Genomic DNA, 15,373 nt, shown 5'->3' with positions numbered 1-15,373 from the left:
AGTATCTGATCCCACAATCTCAAAATTCATTTTGAAGAGGGGATTATATACATGCCCTGCCTATTCTGCAAAATGGACATTTTTTTCATTTTCATGTTTATATTGTAGAAGATATTTTTGAGAGCAATCATTCTTACAAATTCTGTAATTTTCCCATATTCCAAACCTATAACATAATTTATTATTGCAACATCATTGGTGTTGCTTAGATATTTTCTATTTTTTTGTTTTGTTTTGCAAGATAGCCCCAAAAAATTATGTACAGCAATCAGAACTGTCTACCATAATATAATATTAGTAAAGCATTTTTCTTCTATGTTATTCAACTCAGTGCTACAGCCATTTTCAATACGAAACAAAGAAAAAGTGTTTATTCAGACTATTCTGTGTCAGAATAAAAGCCCTTATTAAAATATTGGTAGCCATACATTAATTTTTGCTTTGGAGCACATGGTTAATGAACTGAATATTAAATTCATTCATTCTGCATTCTTTCCAGGTCATTATCAATTCACTTTCCATTTAAGATGGTAATGCTAGATACCATCCACCCATCCATCCCTCCCTCCCTCCCTCCCTCCATCCATGGAGATGAAAGGATACCTAAAGTTTTGATGACAAAATAAGGGTTGAACCTTAATACAAGCCATGGTGGTGCAGTTTTTAGAATGCAGTACTGCTAACTCATGGCTCACTCCAGGAGTCTGATTCTGAATGGCTCAAAGTTGACTCAGCCTTCCATCCTTCTGAGGTCAGCAAAATGAGGATCCAGATTGTTGGAGGCAATATGCTGACTCTGTACACCATGTAGAGAGGCCTGTAAAGCACTATGAACAGTATATAAGTCTAAGTGCTATTGCTACAAGCCCAAATTTGGGTCTACCTACTAAAGATGGTGAAGCAGCAATACAGGAACTGGGTGGGACAGGCTAGTATTGAATCTTAGCAAGACAAAGTAACTTTATTCATAAATCATCTGAACCTAGATTGAGTCCATTATTAGGACAATCTGGAACAGCACTTTTCTGAAGTGAGTGCTTTAAGTTCATAGGAGCACCCAAATATATCATTGATTTCATTATGATCTGAGTTCAGTGTGTAATTTAAAATGTAATTGGGAAGGATATTAATTTGATCATTACATTTGAATCAATCTGTAAAAATAATTATGATTTTAGCTGCAACTAAACTAAACTATCTACTCTCAATGACATCACTCTATCAAATGTCTGGACTGAAGGAAGCTAGAGTAATTTTAAGAATACTGAAACAATTCAGTATTCAATTTTTTATAGTTAAAATTGCATGTGTACAATATAACTAAAGACATGCAGGGGCATGCTTCCATCCAATCAGACATTACATGCATGCACACACATGTGCACAAATTAAGACACTTAAGATCAGTGATAACATTTTGAAAGTCAGAAATACAAGTTGGTGATTTCAAAGTATTGGAAGAAAATGACCACATTAAAAAAAAAAAAAAAGTAAGGGAATAAATAGCCTCTTGATGCTCAAGCTGCAAAATGTAAAGGAAACCAAAGCGAACCTAAATTGGATTTAATGTAAGTAAACTGAAATCAATATTAAATTCAAACTGATAATATAATTAATCCCTATTCCTGACACACTTTACCCTTACTATCATATTAAAATTACAATTTGGCAGCAACATTTGGACTGGAAGGGCTCCAAATACAATCCTCAGTGCATTGGGAGCACTCTCTATATAACTCTAAGGCTATAGGCTGCATCCCCTGTTTTAAAGTTTGTTTTTGCATCATACAATATTAAGGGAGGAGGCAGGATAAAAACCAGACTACTGAAGAAATCCAAACTAGAAGACATTATCAGCAAGTGAAAACGGAGATCTGTTTTTGGAACCTTTCCCTGCCTTCTCTATCACTTTAAAAGTATCAAGTATCACAAATCTGTCTCACGGCCCCTGTGTTTACCATTGCAATAACAACTCCAAATCATTGCAATGACGGACTTTACATCTACCTGAAATACTGCAAAACATGGTTAGAAGTTTTGGATTTGTTTTTATTTTTACTCTCACTTTGGCCAAGATATCTTCTGCTGTGTTTTGATGGCTTTAAAATAACACTGGAAGGATTTCGCTGCTAATCATCTGGTTCACCCCATTCCACGGCTGGGTCATCATCCATGCGCAGAATGAGGTAAGAAAGTAGCTGAAAAAAATTCTGCCACAACAAGAGAGAGACAAAAAAGGAGATGTCGCTTACATCTATTTCACAGCGATCACCAGCATAATTCACATCACAGATACAGTAAAATTTGTTGAAATGGTTCTGGCAGAGGCCCCCATTGAGGCATGGGATAGAGTTGCATTCATTGATGTCCACTTCACATCTGTAAAGGAAACATTAGATTAATATTTAGACCAGCTGTTCTAAGAAAAAGTGAAGGGAAAGAAATTTGGCTTTCTGTTTTCAAGGGCTCTGAAATGGTTTAAGCCATCTTTCCTCAACCTGATTCTTCCAGATTTACAGGACTTCACTTCCTGTTATCTCAAGTCATCAAGGTCCATGCTGGGTATTATGAATATTTAAGTATAAAACATCTCACTGCAGAAAGTGAGTTAACAACTTCTTTGGAAGTCAAGATTAATAGTTTCCATAAATGAGACTAATGCTCTCCTTTTTAAAAGTTGCATTTTAATGAAAGTTGCATTTTAATGAAAGGAAACCAGAATGGGAGGAGAGAAGGACAAAACAAATAGGAAAAAAATTCAGAAAAGAGAAACAGTTATAATAATAAAAACCAATGGATTCTCCTGCATTGCTGTATTATGGATGGATTGCAGATTTGAGAATGTTGAGAATATCATTTGACAATGATATGAAGGAATATTTAAAGTGAATTAGATATATGCAATGTAAATTCAAACACAAGCATTAGTATGACATTACTGCTCTGCTATTTGTAAAAACAATAGCAACTATAACTAGAAAGTTGTGGTATCTGTTAGTTTATGTTCTCTGATCACACAGAACACGGATGAAATCTAGTAAGTATTGATAATGCTATAGAAAAGTTTGTAATGTCAGATATATAAATATATATTTGTGTATAGATCTAGGAAGTGTGAAGTGTCGTAACAAGAGTTCCAAGATGGCAAACACTTTAAGAACTTTAAACATAATTGTGAAAATACTTCAAACAGGAATCAAGGTTTTAATTCATATATCTATAGCATACTAGAAGAAAAATTTTAAAATATCAATCTGACCTAAAAAAAATTTCCAGGCCACATAACATGAAAAAAGTTCTGGGCAGTTTACAATATTTAAAATAAACATTTCAGAATTGGTTTGGAATATACAGTATGTTCACTTAGAATAATCCTAAAACATGCAGGCACTCTTATTATATGTCAAGAATATAGGAAGTGATACCCAATGTCATTTATTCATTACTGAAAAGCTAAAACTTTTTGCTAACTAGTAAGCTTGAAAATATAATGATTTTAATTTCTTTAATTATAGTAATTAGGTTTCTAGATCAGCAGAACATGCATTTTCTTCTTGTTAGAAGAAGAAAAAAATGCACCATTGCTTTTTGAATATTCTTAATTCATCCTTAAATATACATGAACTGGTATTTAATGTTTTCTTTGGGTATTTGGGCCATATAGTGCATCATGGCCAAATTCTGTCTGCATTTATAGCCAGAAATATTTCATGTCATTCATCATTCATATTTCACATTAAACAATACATGCAGTTGTGTGCAGTTCACTTTCATTTTTGTTAAAAGTGATTCAGCTATGAACAGGGGAGTGAGGCTGTGAAACATAGTTTTATTCTTCTTCTATAAGTTTTTTTCAGGTGACATTGGTTACATCAGCCTTCCCCAAACTAGGTTCTCTTTATATTTGTGGATTCCAACCACTAGAATTCTTAGTTACATCAAAATGTTTGTCAGCATTCCAGTGCTGACATAAGGAAGAGAGTTGAGTTCTTATAACTCAGAGAGTTATAAGATGCGTTGCAAGCATTGCTTGTAGGTAGTATTTAAAGGATGAACTCCATAGATTACAAATTTTTTGAAAGTAGCAATGTAGGATTTAGGGAATCTTGTTCATTGTGTAAATGGAGTGTGCATGGAGCTAAAATGAATAGGAAACCATAAGGTAAAGCAAATCATGATTTGTGCTATATGTAGGGTTTATCTACACATGCAGAGAAACCATGTGGTATAGCTTCCCGGAGATGGGCTTGATCACAATATCTTCCAACCTTTTTGAAACAATAGCATTTTGTAACTGACGTAATCTCATTCATGAATTAAGTTCCTTCATGCCAATAATTTTATTTTACCTTTTAAAAAACTAATCCCACCTTATACAAAATAGCCTTTTAATGTGAAACCTTCATGTTGGAGTGAGCCCTTCAAAACACATTTGTGTGGGTTCTGTTTTATTTTTTGCCCCACTGCTTCTGCAATAGAATTAATAGCAAGGTGATACATTACTGTAGTAAACAAACCTAATATTTCTGCTAAGCCCAGTGTCCGTTGAATTAGATTGTAATAGTAACAGTTAATACATAGCATTGTGCAGTTGCATGGAAAAATTAAACATTCATTCTCAAATCATATATGTCACATCAAAAGGTCTTACTGTAACCCTGCAAAGCCTGCGAGGCACATGCACTCTAAGCGTCCTTCAAACTCAGTACAGTTGCCATAATTGTAACAGGTGATATTTCTGTTCTCATTCCCACACAGTGTTGAAGGCATTCGTATGTGCCTATAGTGGGAGAGAGAAAAACCAAGTCTGTAATAATATCCCAATATTCTTTCCAGGCATATCTATTTTTAATATATTAAAACCCTGATATGAAATCTACTGAGTCTTCTCTTGGATTCAAATAAGACTAAATAGAGATGATTACTTCCAAGTAATCAGATACCAAAGATATAAATAGGAGACCTCTTGGGGTCTTGGGCACTCTTTTTCTAGAGTGGGAGACGGAATGGGACAACTTGCCACAGACAAATTGCTGCAGCCAACTCGCCATGGCCAACTCATCATGACCAACTTGCTGTGGTACAACTCACTGTGGGACAATTTAACAATTTTATTTAATTTAACAATTTATTTTATTTAATTAATTAAAGTAAAAAAAATTTAAAAAAATTTTTGACATTCACATTTCATTCTGTTCCTCCTTTTGCATCCTTTCTTCAATAATTCTATTCCATTATTTCTTCGATATTACTGTCCTACAGCGAGTTGACTGTGGCTAGTTGCCTTGCAGTCAGTTGGTCACAGGGACTTGGCCGTGGCAAGTTGACTGTGGCGAATTGTCATAGACAATTCTATGGGAAAGGTGAGTGGGAAGAAGGACTAACCCAAATAAAGGGAGCGGCTATTTTTAGGAAGTGTCTTACTGAAGTTAATGTATCTTCTTTTTAGGCTTTCAGAGAAGACTGAAAAAAAAATTGGGTTGCTTAAAATGAAGAGCAGAGAGGTGTGGTGCTTGCCTAGGATCTGATGCATTTCTTCCGAATCACTTCTAAGCCTGCCCATTCCTGGTATTTCTATAGTTAAGAAAGACACCATTGATGGCTACCTTGACAAAATTACAATCCTTTTTTTTTTTTTTGTAACAATGGTTTACCACTACATTCTTCCAAAAAGCTAGTTCAATTTCACAGCCTAATTTACAGGTCTGGAATTCTTTAATGGTCTCTCATTTAACAATTAAGCAGGTCTGTGAAGAGTGTGTTTTAAAACCTCTTTCAAGCTTTCCTGAATTCCAAAATAGTAATTTTCCCTATTGTTTCTGCTGCATGATCCAAAGACTGTACTTCCAAATTCCCACACTTCCCAAATGTTGGGGGGGGGGTCACATTTATGACCTGCTTACATATGTATTCTCACAAGAAGAGGAAAAATTCCAGCTCCCATCACCCATTTTTTCTGATATATTTCTTTAAGATTATTCTTTTGATAGTGTATCTAATTGTTATCTAATCGTTAGAAGTTATCTATCAAAACAGATTATTTTGTTTAAGAAAATTTAAATGGCCACCCAACTCACTCTCAGGGACAAGAATATCCCCCCCCCCTCAAAACAAGGGTACTGGTAAAAAATTGGGGGGGGAGGTACAAAATAATTCGTATAAATTACACAAAACCCCAATAGCATAAACAAGCCTAAGTCACTAAACAAAGAAAATGAAATGAAGCAGATCAGAATTATATTTTTGGAAAAGTTTTAAATACTGTAGCTATTTGCATTTTAGATAATGAATTAAATGTAATATTAAGTCTCAATGGCTGTTTGTTTGTCCATGAGGAGCCGTTTGAGGGTAAGGGTTATTTTGAATTCTGGAGTATCAATGTAGTTACTTATTTCTTTCTTCCGCTCCCCATTTTTGGCTATTTCCCCATGCCAAATGGCCCCCATGAACTGTAGTTGTTATGGGTATGTGAAAGTTAGGATCCACTCCTGTTTTTGTATATTAAAAGCCTTTTCACACCTTCTTTTCTTTGAGTAAGTACTGACTCTTGGCAACTGCCTGGAGAGGTCCTTGCACTTTTCTTGGCAAGATTTCAGAAGTGGTTTGCTATTGCCTGCTTCCTAGGGCTGAGAGAGAGTGACTGACCCAAAATTACCATGATGGCTTTGTATCTTAAGACAAGACTAGAACAATTTCCCAGTTCCCAATCTTGTAAGCCTTAACCACTACATAAAACTGGATCTCTAACTACTCATAGTGAATGACTATCTTTATCAAAGCTTTGTTACCGTACCTGCAAAATCTTCCAGTGAAATTCCCAGTGCAGAGGCATGAATAACCATTAATGCCATCTACACATGTGGCACCATTTCCACAAAGATGTCCATAACAGTCATCTATGTCTTCTTCACACCTCGTTCCTCTGTATCCAGGATCACATACACATTTGTAAGCTGATATCCCATCACTGCAATTTCCATGAAGACAAGGGTTTGAGGAGCATTCATCAACACTGAGTTCACATTGAGATCCAGTCCATCCCTTGGCACATGTGCAGCGAAAATAGCTGTAAAAATCTTCACACAGCCCACCGTTCAAGCAAGGATTTGAGCGGCAGGCATCCAGCTTAAGGCAACCGGTGACAACAGAATTGGCAGAGATCTTGAGAAACTGCTCTTCTTGTGGTTTTTTAGTATTGTTGAAGTAAGAGAGATGAATTCCACCAATCTCCACAGTGCTCATGCACCCTCTCAGTCCACCTTTTTTATCAAAAGCTTTGTCAGCCAGATAGACATCTGTGCCTTCTCTTAGGAAGTTAAGGTTTCCAGTGGCAACAGTACTTGTAGCATGGTCTCTCTCATCATTTATATCAAGACGCCATCTTGATGACTGAGATAGTGGCTCTATCATAGAGTAGGTGACCTTGTGCCACTTCCCATCATTCACTGATAGGGAACTAGCCAGGCTCAATATAAAAAAGCTATTACCACTTTGCAGCTGAAACAACAATTTGGTATCCTGAATGCTGACAGAGAAGAACTCTGGCTCCTTCTCGGCATAAAGTAGTATCACATCTGAGTCTCGAGTCCGAAAACCAAAGGTTATATTAGTGAGGTCTCTCCTGATCTTCCCATTGCTTCTATAAAAGATGGCACTGCTTCTGCCATTAAAAATGGCATTGGAGATACCTGAGCAGGGATGGGAAGAATTAATTTACTGCATAAGGCTAGTGCTATCATCTCTATATATTCATGGAAGAATTCACGTGGTTTCCACGTGGCATGAATCCAAAAATGCTCAGCAATAAAAGAGCACACTTTTGTGAATCTTAAGAGTTAGAGAATTGATTATTTTCTCCCTATTGTCTAAAATATTGATAGCCCATACTTATTATTTCCTTGATTGTTCTGACTTTGTAATGATTGGTGTAATTATAGAGCTGGAAAATTTCTTAAAACTTTAAGAAACCTGCAACCAATTAGCATGATAAAGTACATCTGAAATAATTTGCCAGAAGAGAAGAAGAGGAGGACATTTGAGGTCAGTTTAAAGGTTTAACCTTATCTCACTGTATCCTCAAATAGAAAGACAGTGGTACTGAATTAGCACTGTGCTGTTTTTAGAACTGCCTTAACTCCAGCTAAAAGATCTGGGTTGCAAAACTGTAGATAATTACATCACAACAAAGAATTAGATTTTTCTGGATAAACTTTGCTACCACATAAATGTTCATCTAGATATAAGAGTACTATCTTGTACTATTTCAGAATAGTGAACATATTCTGAAAAGTCAAAAGGCAACACTCTGATAGCTAAGCATTCCTCTTCCCCTTTCTCCCTCTTAATGATACAAGTAGAACCATATAATTAGTTGAACATTTGGGGCTTTCTGAGAAAAATGAGTTGGCCTTGGTCAGTATCATGAATTCCTATTCTGTCTTGATGGCCCTACAGTACATGATTTTATGGGGTTCAAATCTTAGTGGCATTAAGGATATTTGGCAATTTTTCAGAAAAAAAATCTCTACAAAATTAATATTTTCCTTCTCTTTACTCCTTCTTCAAAATATAGAATACACCTAAAGTAGATAGACATGCATCTACTACCAGATCATTTCAGATTTGTAGCAGCAGGAATGTCTGATTCCTGATCATTTAACACAATAACAGTATGTCCTAAATTGTATTGCTAAAACATTTCTGATTTGGGCAATCAGAAATTGATTCTCTATTGTTACGTTTGTGTATTGCCTATTTTGATGAATCTCAGGGTATAAAAAAATAGCAGATTTCTGAAACCACAATCTTGCCTTGGAGAGGAAGATCGGAATGTAATATTTATTCATACCATCTTCTCCTGCTTCCTATTTTACCGTGCAAATGTGCATTTCTATACACTATGGAAAGCTACTGACTCCCTGCAATTTTCTTCTTAATGTGTCACTGCAGAATGCATTCCACCATCATCTTAAATGCATACTGGAGCTCCGATTGTTTTTAAGGATTTACTATGACCTTCAGAATAATGGAACTATATATAATTACAGTAAGTGGCAAAATTTAACACCAAAATTTCCATTAGAGCCACTCACATAAGTTCCTCTGTGTGTTAAAAGCAAAAATGAAACCATCAGTTGAAGGAGCCTTGCTGGTCAGCCCCATTTCTTCTGGTGAATTGCACATTATCTCTGGAGCTATGATGCTTAACCCAGGGCCATAGGTGGCACTCCTATTAAAACCCTCTATTTGCATTTTTGGACTTTGGGGCAAAATGGATTGTACAGTCCAGTGGCGAAATCCAATTTTTTTTACTACCGGTTCTGTGGGTGTGGCTTGGTGGGCATGGCTTGGTGGGCATGGCAGGGGAAGGATACTGCAAAATCTCCATTCCCACCCCACTCCAAGGGAAGGATACTGCAAAATCCCCATTCCCTCCCCACTCCTGGGGGAAGGATATTGCAAAATCTCCATGCCCACCCCATTCTGGGGCCAGCCAGAGGTGGCATTTGCCGGTCCTCTGAACTACTCAAAATTTCCACTACCAGTTCTCCGAACTGCTCAAAATTTCCACTACCGGTTCTCCAGAACCTGCTGGATTTCATCCCTGTTACAGTCTTAAGGTACCTGCCTCCCAAAATGAACTCAACTATGTTCACTTTTAGAGTATATGATCCTTAGCATCCCATACAAAGCCTTGTGTATCAGCTGATCTAAGTTGCCTATTTGTAGTCTTCTGTTTTTTAAATTACTGGTCATGCTCACCTCAGTTGGAATGTTTCTATGCTAGTGATATCAATAATTAGGCAACCAAAATAACAGAATAACATAGTTGCAAGGGACCTTGGAGGTCTTCTAGTCCAACCCCCTGCTACAGCAGGAAACCGTATAACATTTCAGACAAATGGTAACCCAAACATAGTACAAGAAGCGGATCACCCATTTAGCCTGAAAGAGTGGCAGAAAACCTGTCACTCTATTACTTTAATTTGCAAAAGGCAATAGAAATAATGGAGGAAGCTGAAATACTTGCATTCAAATCCTTGATACACCAGCAGGCATTGGGCTTCAGGAGGGCAAGGACTGAGGTCACACCATTTGACTTCTTCGCAACCTTTCCCGGCCATATTTGGTGGACAAGTACAAGTGAAGTCATCCCAGATTGAATAGCAAACACCACCATTCTGGCATGGAGTGGACTAAAAAGGAAAACATGGGAATGAAAGGTGAGCAAAGTTTTCTGTTTTTCCAATCAATTGAAAAGAGCACGGGGGAAGAAAGAATCTGACTTTCTCCTGGCTTCCACTCAATGCCACTAGTGGCAGTTAATCTTGTTTTATTGTTAATATATTTTAATCAGGGATGCATCAGATCTGGTCTTCCAGATGTTGAGTAACTTTATCATCAGGTTGGCCAGTGGACTAAAGGGAATTTTCTACTCAACATTTTGCAGGCCATATGTTATCCATTTCTTTTACGCAATGTTTAGAGTGGAGCTGGCAGCCACTCTGGCCTATTTATCTGTTTGCTAAGCAAGCAAAACCAATAAAAAGTGGTGGCTTTAATCCATTGACAAAATACTTGCTTCAAATGTCAAAAAATTCTCAGTTAATTTCCTGACCTGACCAGCTAAAGTATCTTAGGTAGCAGAGTTAGCGAAGACCTCTGATTTCACCCTCAACTGGGAAATAGACAGGAAGCAAGAAATCTGAGATTGGGTCTTTCAACTTCTCTGCCCTTTCAAACAGCCATGGGGGGGCTCCAGTTTTTATGAGAATAGCGGTACTGTGAGAGAGGAAGTTCAATCTTCTGTGCCACTTTCTCTAGATCTAAATTAGATCCTAAGGCTGCTAGGAGACACACTTGGGAGTTGTTGTGGGGAACATAGGTAACATTTTTGGGCCTGCATTTCTTTTCCTGCTCTGGTCTAATAACTTCAGGAGATGGAGAATTGATTAGACCCAAAAAGCAAAGAGAACGGAGGGAGGAAAATAAATATTAACCTTTCTCTTGCTACTTCCCACCACACAAAGGTCTCCACCCCTGTGGATGATTTTTTAAAATTATTATTATTATTGTTGTTGTTGTTGTTGTTGTTGTTGTTGTTGTTTTCAAATAAAAAAATAGAATCCCATGTCAATACAGACAATACTGGTAGGCGTAATAACGGTTTTGCCTATTATAAAGGCACTCTGTTGTATAGAAAACAGCTCTAACCAATCAATTGCTTTTTCAACCTAATCGTAGAAATGCTTCTTCTTTAGGGATTCTTTTTTGTCTTTGAACTGCCAACAAATCGAAGCAACAGCAAACAGAAAACTCTTAAAATGACAGCAAGATGTTTGAATATTTGTAATTTTAAAGTCTTGCTTTTATTTTATTTATTTTTTGTACTTTTTTACAATTTTATTAACTTCCTTGTGCATTCAGCTGTACAGGAAAACTAGTTTCAACTGAATGCATGCCTGCCTGCCCAGATGCATAATTAAATGGATGTAAAGGCTGGAGGAAAGCAAGGAGTCCAGGTGAAGGGAGAAATAACTTTGAACTTCTCAAGTCAGAGGAAATGTCAGGCTATAAAGTTGTGAAGAATGAATGAATAGTAGATCCTGTCTACCTTTTTTAAAAATATATTTTTATGACTTTTGCCTTGACTGGCTTCTGTTCACCACTTAATGGTTCTGATATCAAGTAGCACATGTATGTAAGCCTTCATAGAACCAAGATTACAAATAGCATGCTTGTCAAAGGACTCCATTAATGTATGCAGGGCATTCCCAGACCTACTGTTTCGCTCATAATTTGAAGCAATCGAGAATGGTAGCTACTTCGGCAGGCCTAGAAATACTACAAACCCACTAGGAACACTAGGAAGCAATCTGTGCTCATCTTCCAGCCGAATACTGGAAAAGCAAAATTTAATCAGCCTCCCAATTCCCTGAACTCTTGCAGGTCCCGGAGCAACAAAAACCCTTTCCACCATTCCATATAGAAATAAAATAAATTGCCAGCTCTTTTTTTAAATCCATGTATTCAGGCTCCATTTGTCTGATTTCCATGAAAAAAAGAAAAAGAAACAAAATCTTAATAGTTACTGTTACGGGACCTGAATGCCATTCCTATTGCATTAAAATGCTTCTTTCAAGTTGTGAAGAGAAATAATAGCTTGTCAGCATTTTTTTGTAACCACATGCTATTCCCTATAGTATTAACTATGGTTGAATCTTGCTCTTGAGCCTGGAATGGTAGGAGAAGCAAAAATGTCTATAAATAGGGACCAGGTCTGCTTCTGCATTAGTGCAAATCCGTTAGATTGAAGTCTCCTCAGCTCCTCAACTCGTGAGGGGAAGAAAACAACAACTACAAATAATAAGAAAGCAAAAAGTATTGGTGAACATTAGCCATTGCATTTGAAAGCAGCAGAAACCATGTAATAGAGAAATACAGAAAGAGAGTAGCCTAGACAAGGGTTAGGCATGCTGTGAGTTCAGTTGTCATTCCTCTCGTAGGCTTCAAATGGCAAGGAGAAGTGAAAATGAATAAGGAATGTCATCTTTTCCTAAAAATATATATATATATATATAGCGGTATAATTTAAAAGTTGAAAGCAGGGCAAACTCTTGAGGAGAAAATCAGGCAAGCTTATAAGGAAATTGTTAAAATATTCCTAAATGTTTGAGATTTAAATGAATAGCTGCTTAATTTGAAACATACATCATATAAACACAGAATCCTCAACATAATATATTCCATAAGCCTGCACATTCCCTTGCATATAATTGATAGATAATAGTTTTTTTTTTTTTAAAAAGGATGCCATGTTTTACGAAGTGTTAAAAGTTGTGAGGTTTTTTGATACGTCTAATCCATTTTTGGCTACTTTTACACTTCTTCAGCAATACAACATTCACTTCTTGTTTAACATTTTATGAATCTTGATGCCAGGTCTAAATGCCTGTAACATGCCCCATGATTATCTTGTTCTGTAAAGTGTGGTTTTAAAATAATTATGAGAATATTTTGGTTTGGGAACTACAGTGAGTTCAAGTTGCTCTTAATGAACAGCAGCTTTGCTTACTGGTTGTCATTACTGAGAGATTTAAGAGCTGCCCTTCCAGTCTACCAGACATTTTGTGGTATCATTGCCCACAAACTGCAAAACAGTTTGGCAAAATCAGATCTTACCCACTTTTTTCACAAAAAGCCCTGAGATATTCCTAATATTCTTGTCACATGTTGCTTAGGAACCCTACCAGGTCAAAGGGAAACTCTTTTTAATTATGAGAACAGCACCTTTAAAAAACCAGATTCATACCTTGCAGAGGTCATCTCCAATGCATCCTGCAACTACATTGAACAGGGTACTCTTGCTGCTGACAGAATTCAGCGACGCAGTGACCGGGTAAAATTCAAGTGGGTGGTTGCCAAATCTTAAATCTTGAACACAGCCTTTGAAAAATCCACCATTTAGAATGGTTTCTTGCTTGTCTGGTAATCCACCGATGTAGAGAATATCCCTTCTGAGTATTTTTCTTAAGGGTGTAGAAACAGAGCCCAACTTTTTTGATGATTGGAACAAGTCCATCGTGTTTGGCCCCATTTTTAAAGAAATGAAATAGAAATTTCCATCGTTCATAATCTGCATACTTAAGAATTTGTTGGAGTGCGGGCCTGACATTGCAAGTTTCCCGTCTTCTAGCCAGATCTTGAGAAATAGGGACGTGTTTCTTTCTAGACCCAATAAGAAACCAAAAGGCTTGCGTGTTCGCACGAACATTGATATTGTGGCATTTTCATGACTTTCTTCTAGGGAAAAAGCAGCATATCCAGTGGTTTCCTCATGACCAAATCTTCCTGGAATGTATTCTTGCTTTCACATGAGAAAAAGAGAGAAAGTAATGACCTCTTTAATATAAAAATGCTATTTAACATATCATAGATCAGCAGTGCCCAGCACTGAATTTAAACTAAATGCTTGACACTGATTATACTTTTAATGGTAAAATAAAAATGAGCTTCTCTACCTGATTTTAGAGTTGTGATCTGTTGAATTGGTTTGGGTATAGAGTTGCTAAATTTGATTTAAAATACAATGTCTCTTGAGTCAACCTGTGTTACATCAACCTGGCCATCTGAAGCCAACTTTGCAAAACAAGGATGGAATTGGGAGGAGAAGAGGCAGGATGGAATGACTGGAGTCTGGTTGAATCTGGATCATCTTTTTTTTTTTTTTTTTTTTTAATACTCCAAAGCTATGTTTCTAATAAATTCACATTTCTAATAATTTATCAGTAAAATCAATCTGATTAATTAGCAAGTCCCTCTGAACAGCATATCAGCAAGAACTCTTTTACTGATATATGTTATATGCTATAATGCATGGAAGTAGGGGAATGGAAAATCAGATTGGGGTTGACAGAGACAAAATGGATTACATGAAATGGCTGAGTGACAACTAGAATACTGAACAGTCACTGGGTACTTTTCACTGACAAGTGATGCTAATTTTTTTTCCTGGTTTAGCACTCCTGGTACTTATCAGATGTATTTCTATCCAGCTTGAAATGTTCATTAGAGAGGCAACTGTATTGCTATTGGCTCTTCTCAGATTTCCTAGTTTTAATGTGATAGGTAAAATCTGGTCAATGACAAAAAAAATATGTCAATAATATGGACTGGCAAGTACATCAAATTACTTCAAAACCGAGGACTTCCGGTTTGCGAGCCTCGGCGACGGCGGTGTTTCTTTAAAGACCGCCAGCCCCGCCGCCTGTAGAGCCGCCCCGCGATCGAGGAGCGGCTCGAAAACTCCAAAATCTTGAAGATTGAAGGAGAAGAGATAGCAGGGTACAGGTTGAGCCCCTGTAACCCCCCAGGGAACTGTTTCTGGGGAGGAAACAGGCGTGGCTCCCTTCCAACCTGCTGAAACTCCGGGCGGCGTGGGACGTTTCTGCTAATTAGCAGAACAAGCCGGCAGCAGCAAACTCTTAAAGCGAAAGGAACTAATTTTAACAAACAACGGAAATATCAACTTGAATCCAGAAACTTGAAAACTGCAAGTATCAGTGCTTTGTTGACTTTTTAATTTAAAAGAGAAAGTGAGTGAGTGAAAGTGATTTGAAAAAAAATGGCGCCCAGCATTTGAGTTAACGAGCTAATGAAAGTGGATTTGTGAAGCCTTCCTGCTTTGTTACAAAGTTATAAAGCTGCTACAAAGTTGCTCTATCTAAAGAAAAAATTTCTTTTTCTAAAATTTGACTTTGTTTTACTTCAGCTTCACTTGATTAAATCTGGGGGACTTTTTTAGAAGCTTTTGTGGAAGAGGGAAAGGAAAAAGAACTTCCCTCTTTAGAAAAATTAGCTTACGTGGCACAAT

General features: G+C 36.9%; 1 protein-coding gene across 1 annotated transcript in view; it reads right to left on the bottom strand.

Moving 5' to 3' along the window:
• Positions 1-15,373, bottom strand: part of CRB1 (crumbs cell polarity complex component 1) — a 114,076-nt gene that overhangs the window by 21,625 nt on the left and 77,078 nt on the right. The window contains 5 exon segments of the mRNA XM_070941064.1: positions 2,253-2,379; positions 4,652-4,780; positions 6,794-7,688; positions 10,031-10,196; positions 13,313-13,863. Of these exon segments, the coding sequence (XP_070797165.1) occupies positions 2,253-2,379; positions 4,652-4,780; positions 6,794-7,688; positions 10,031-10,196; positions 13,313-13,863 (1,868 nt within the window).

This window comes from Pituophis catenifer, unplaced genomic scaffold, assembly GCF_029215685.1.
Source record: "Pituophis catenifer annectens isolate HBS135680 unplaced genomic scaffold, rPitCat1.0.hap2 SCAF_3, whole genome shotgun sequence".
NCBI lineage: Eukaryota > Metazoa > Chordata > Lepidosauria > Squamata > Colubridae > Pituophis > Pituophis catenifer.
The sequence above is the reverse complement of the archived record's forward strand: the minus strand, read 5'-3'. Positions and strand labels throughout refer to the sequence as shown.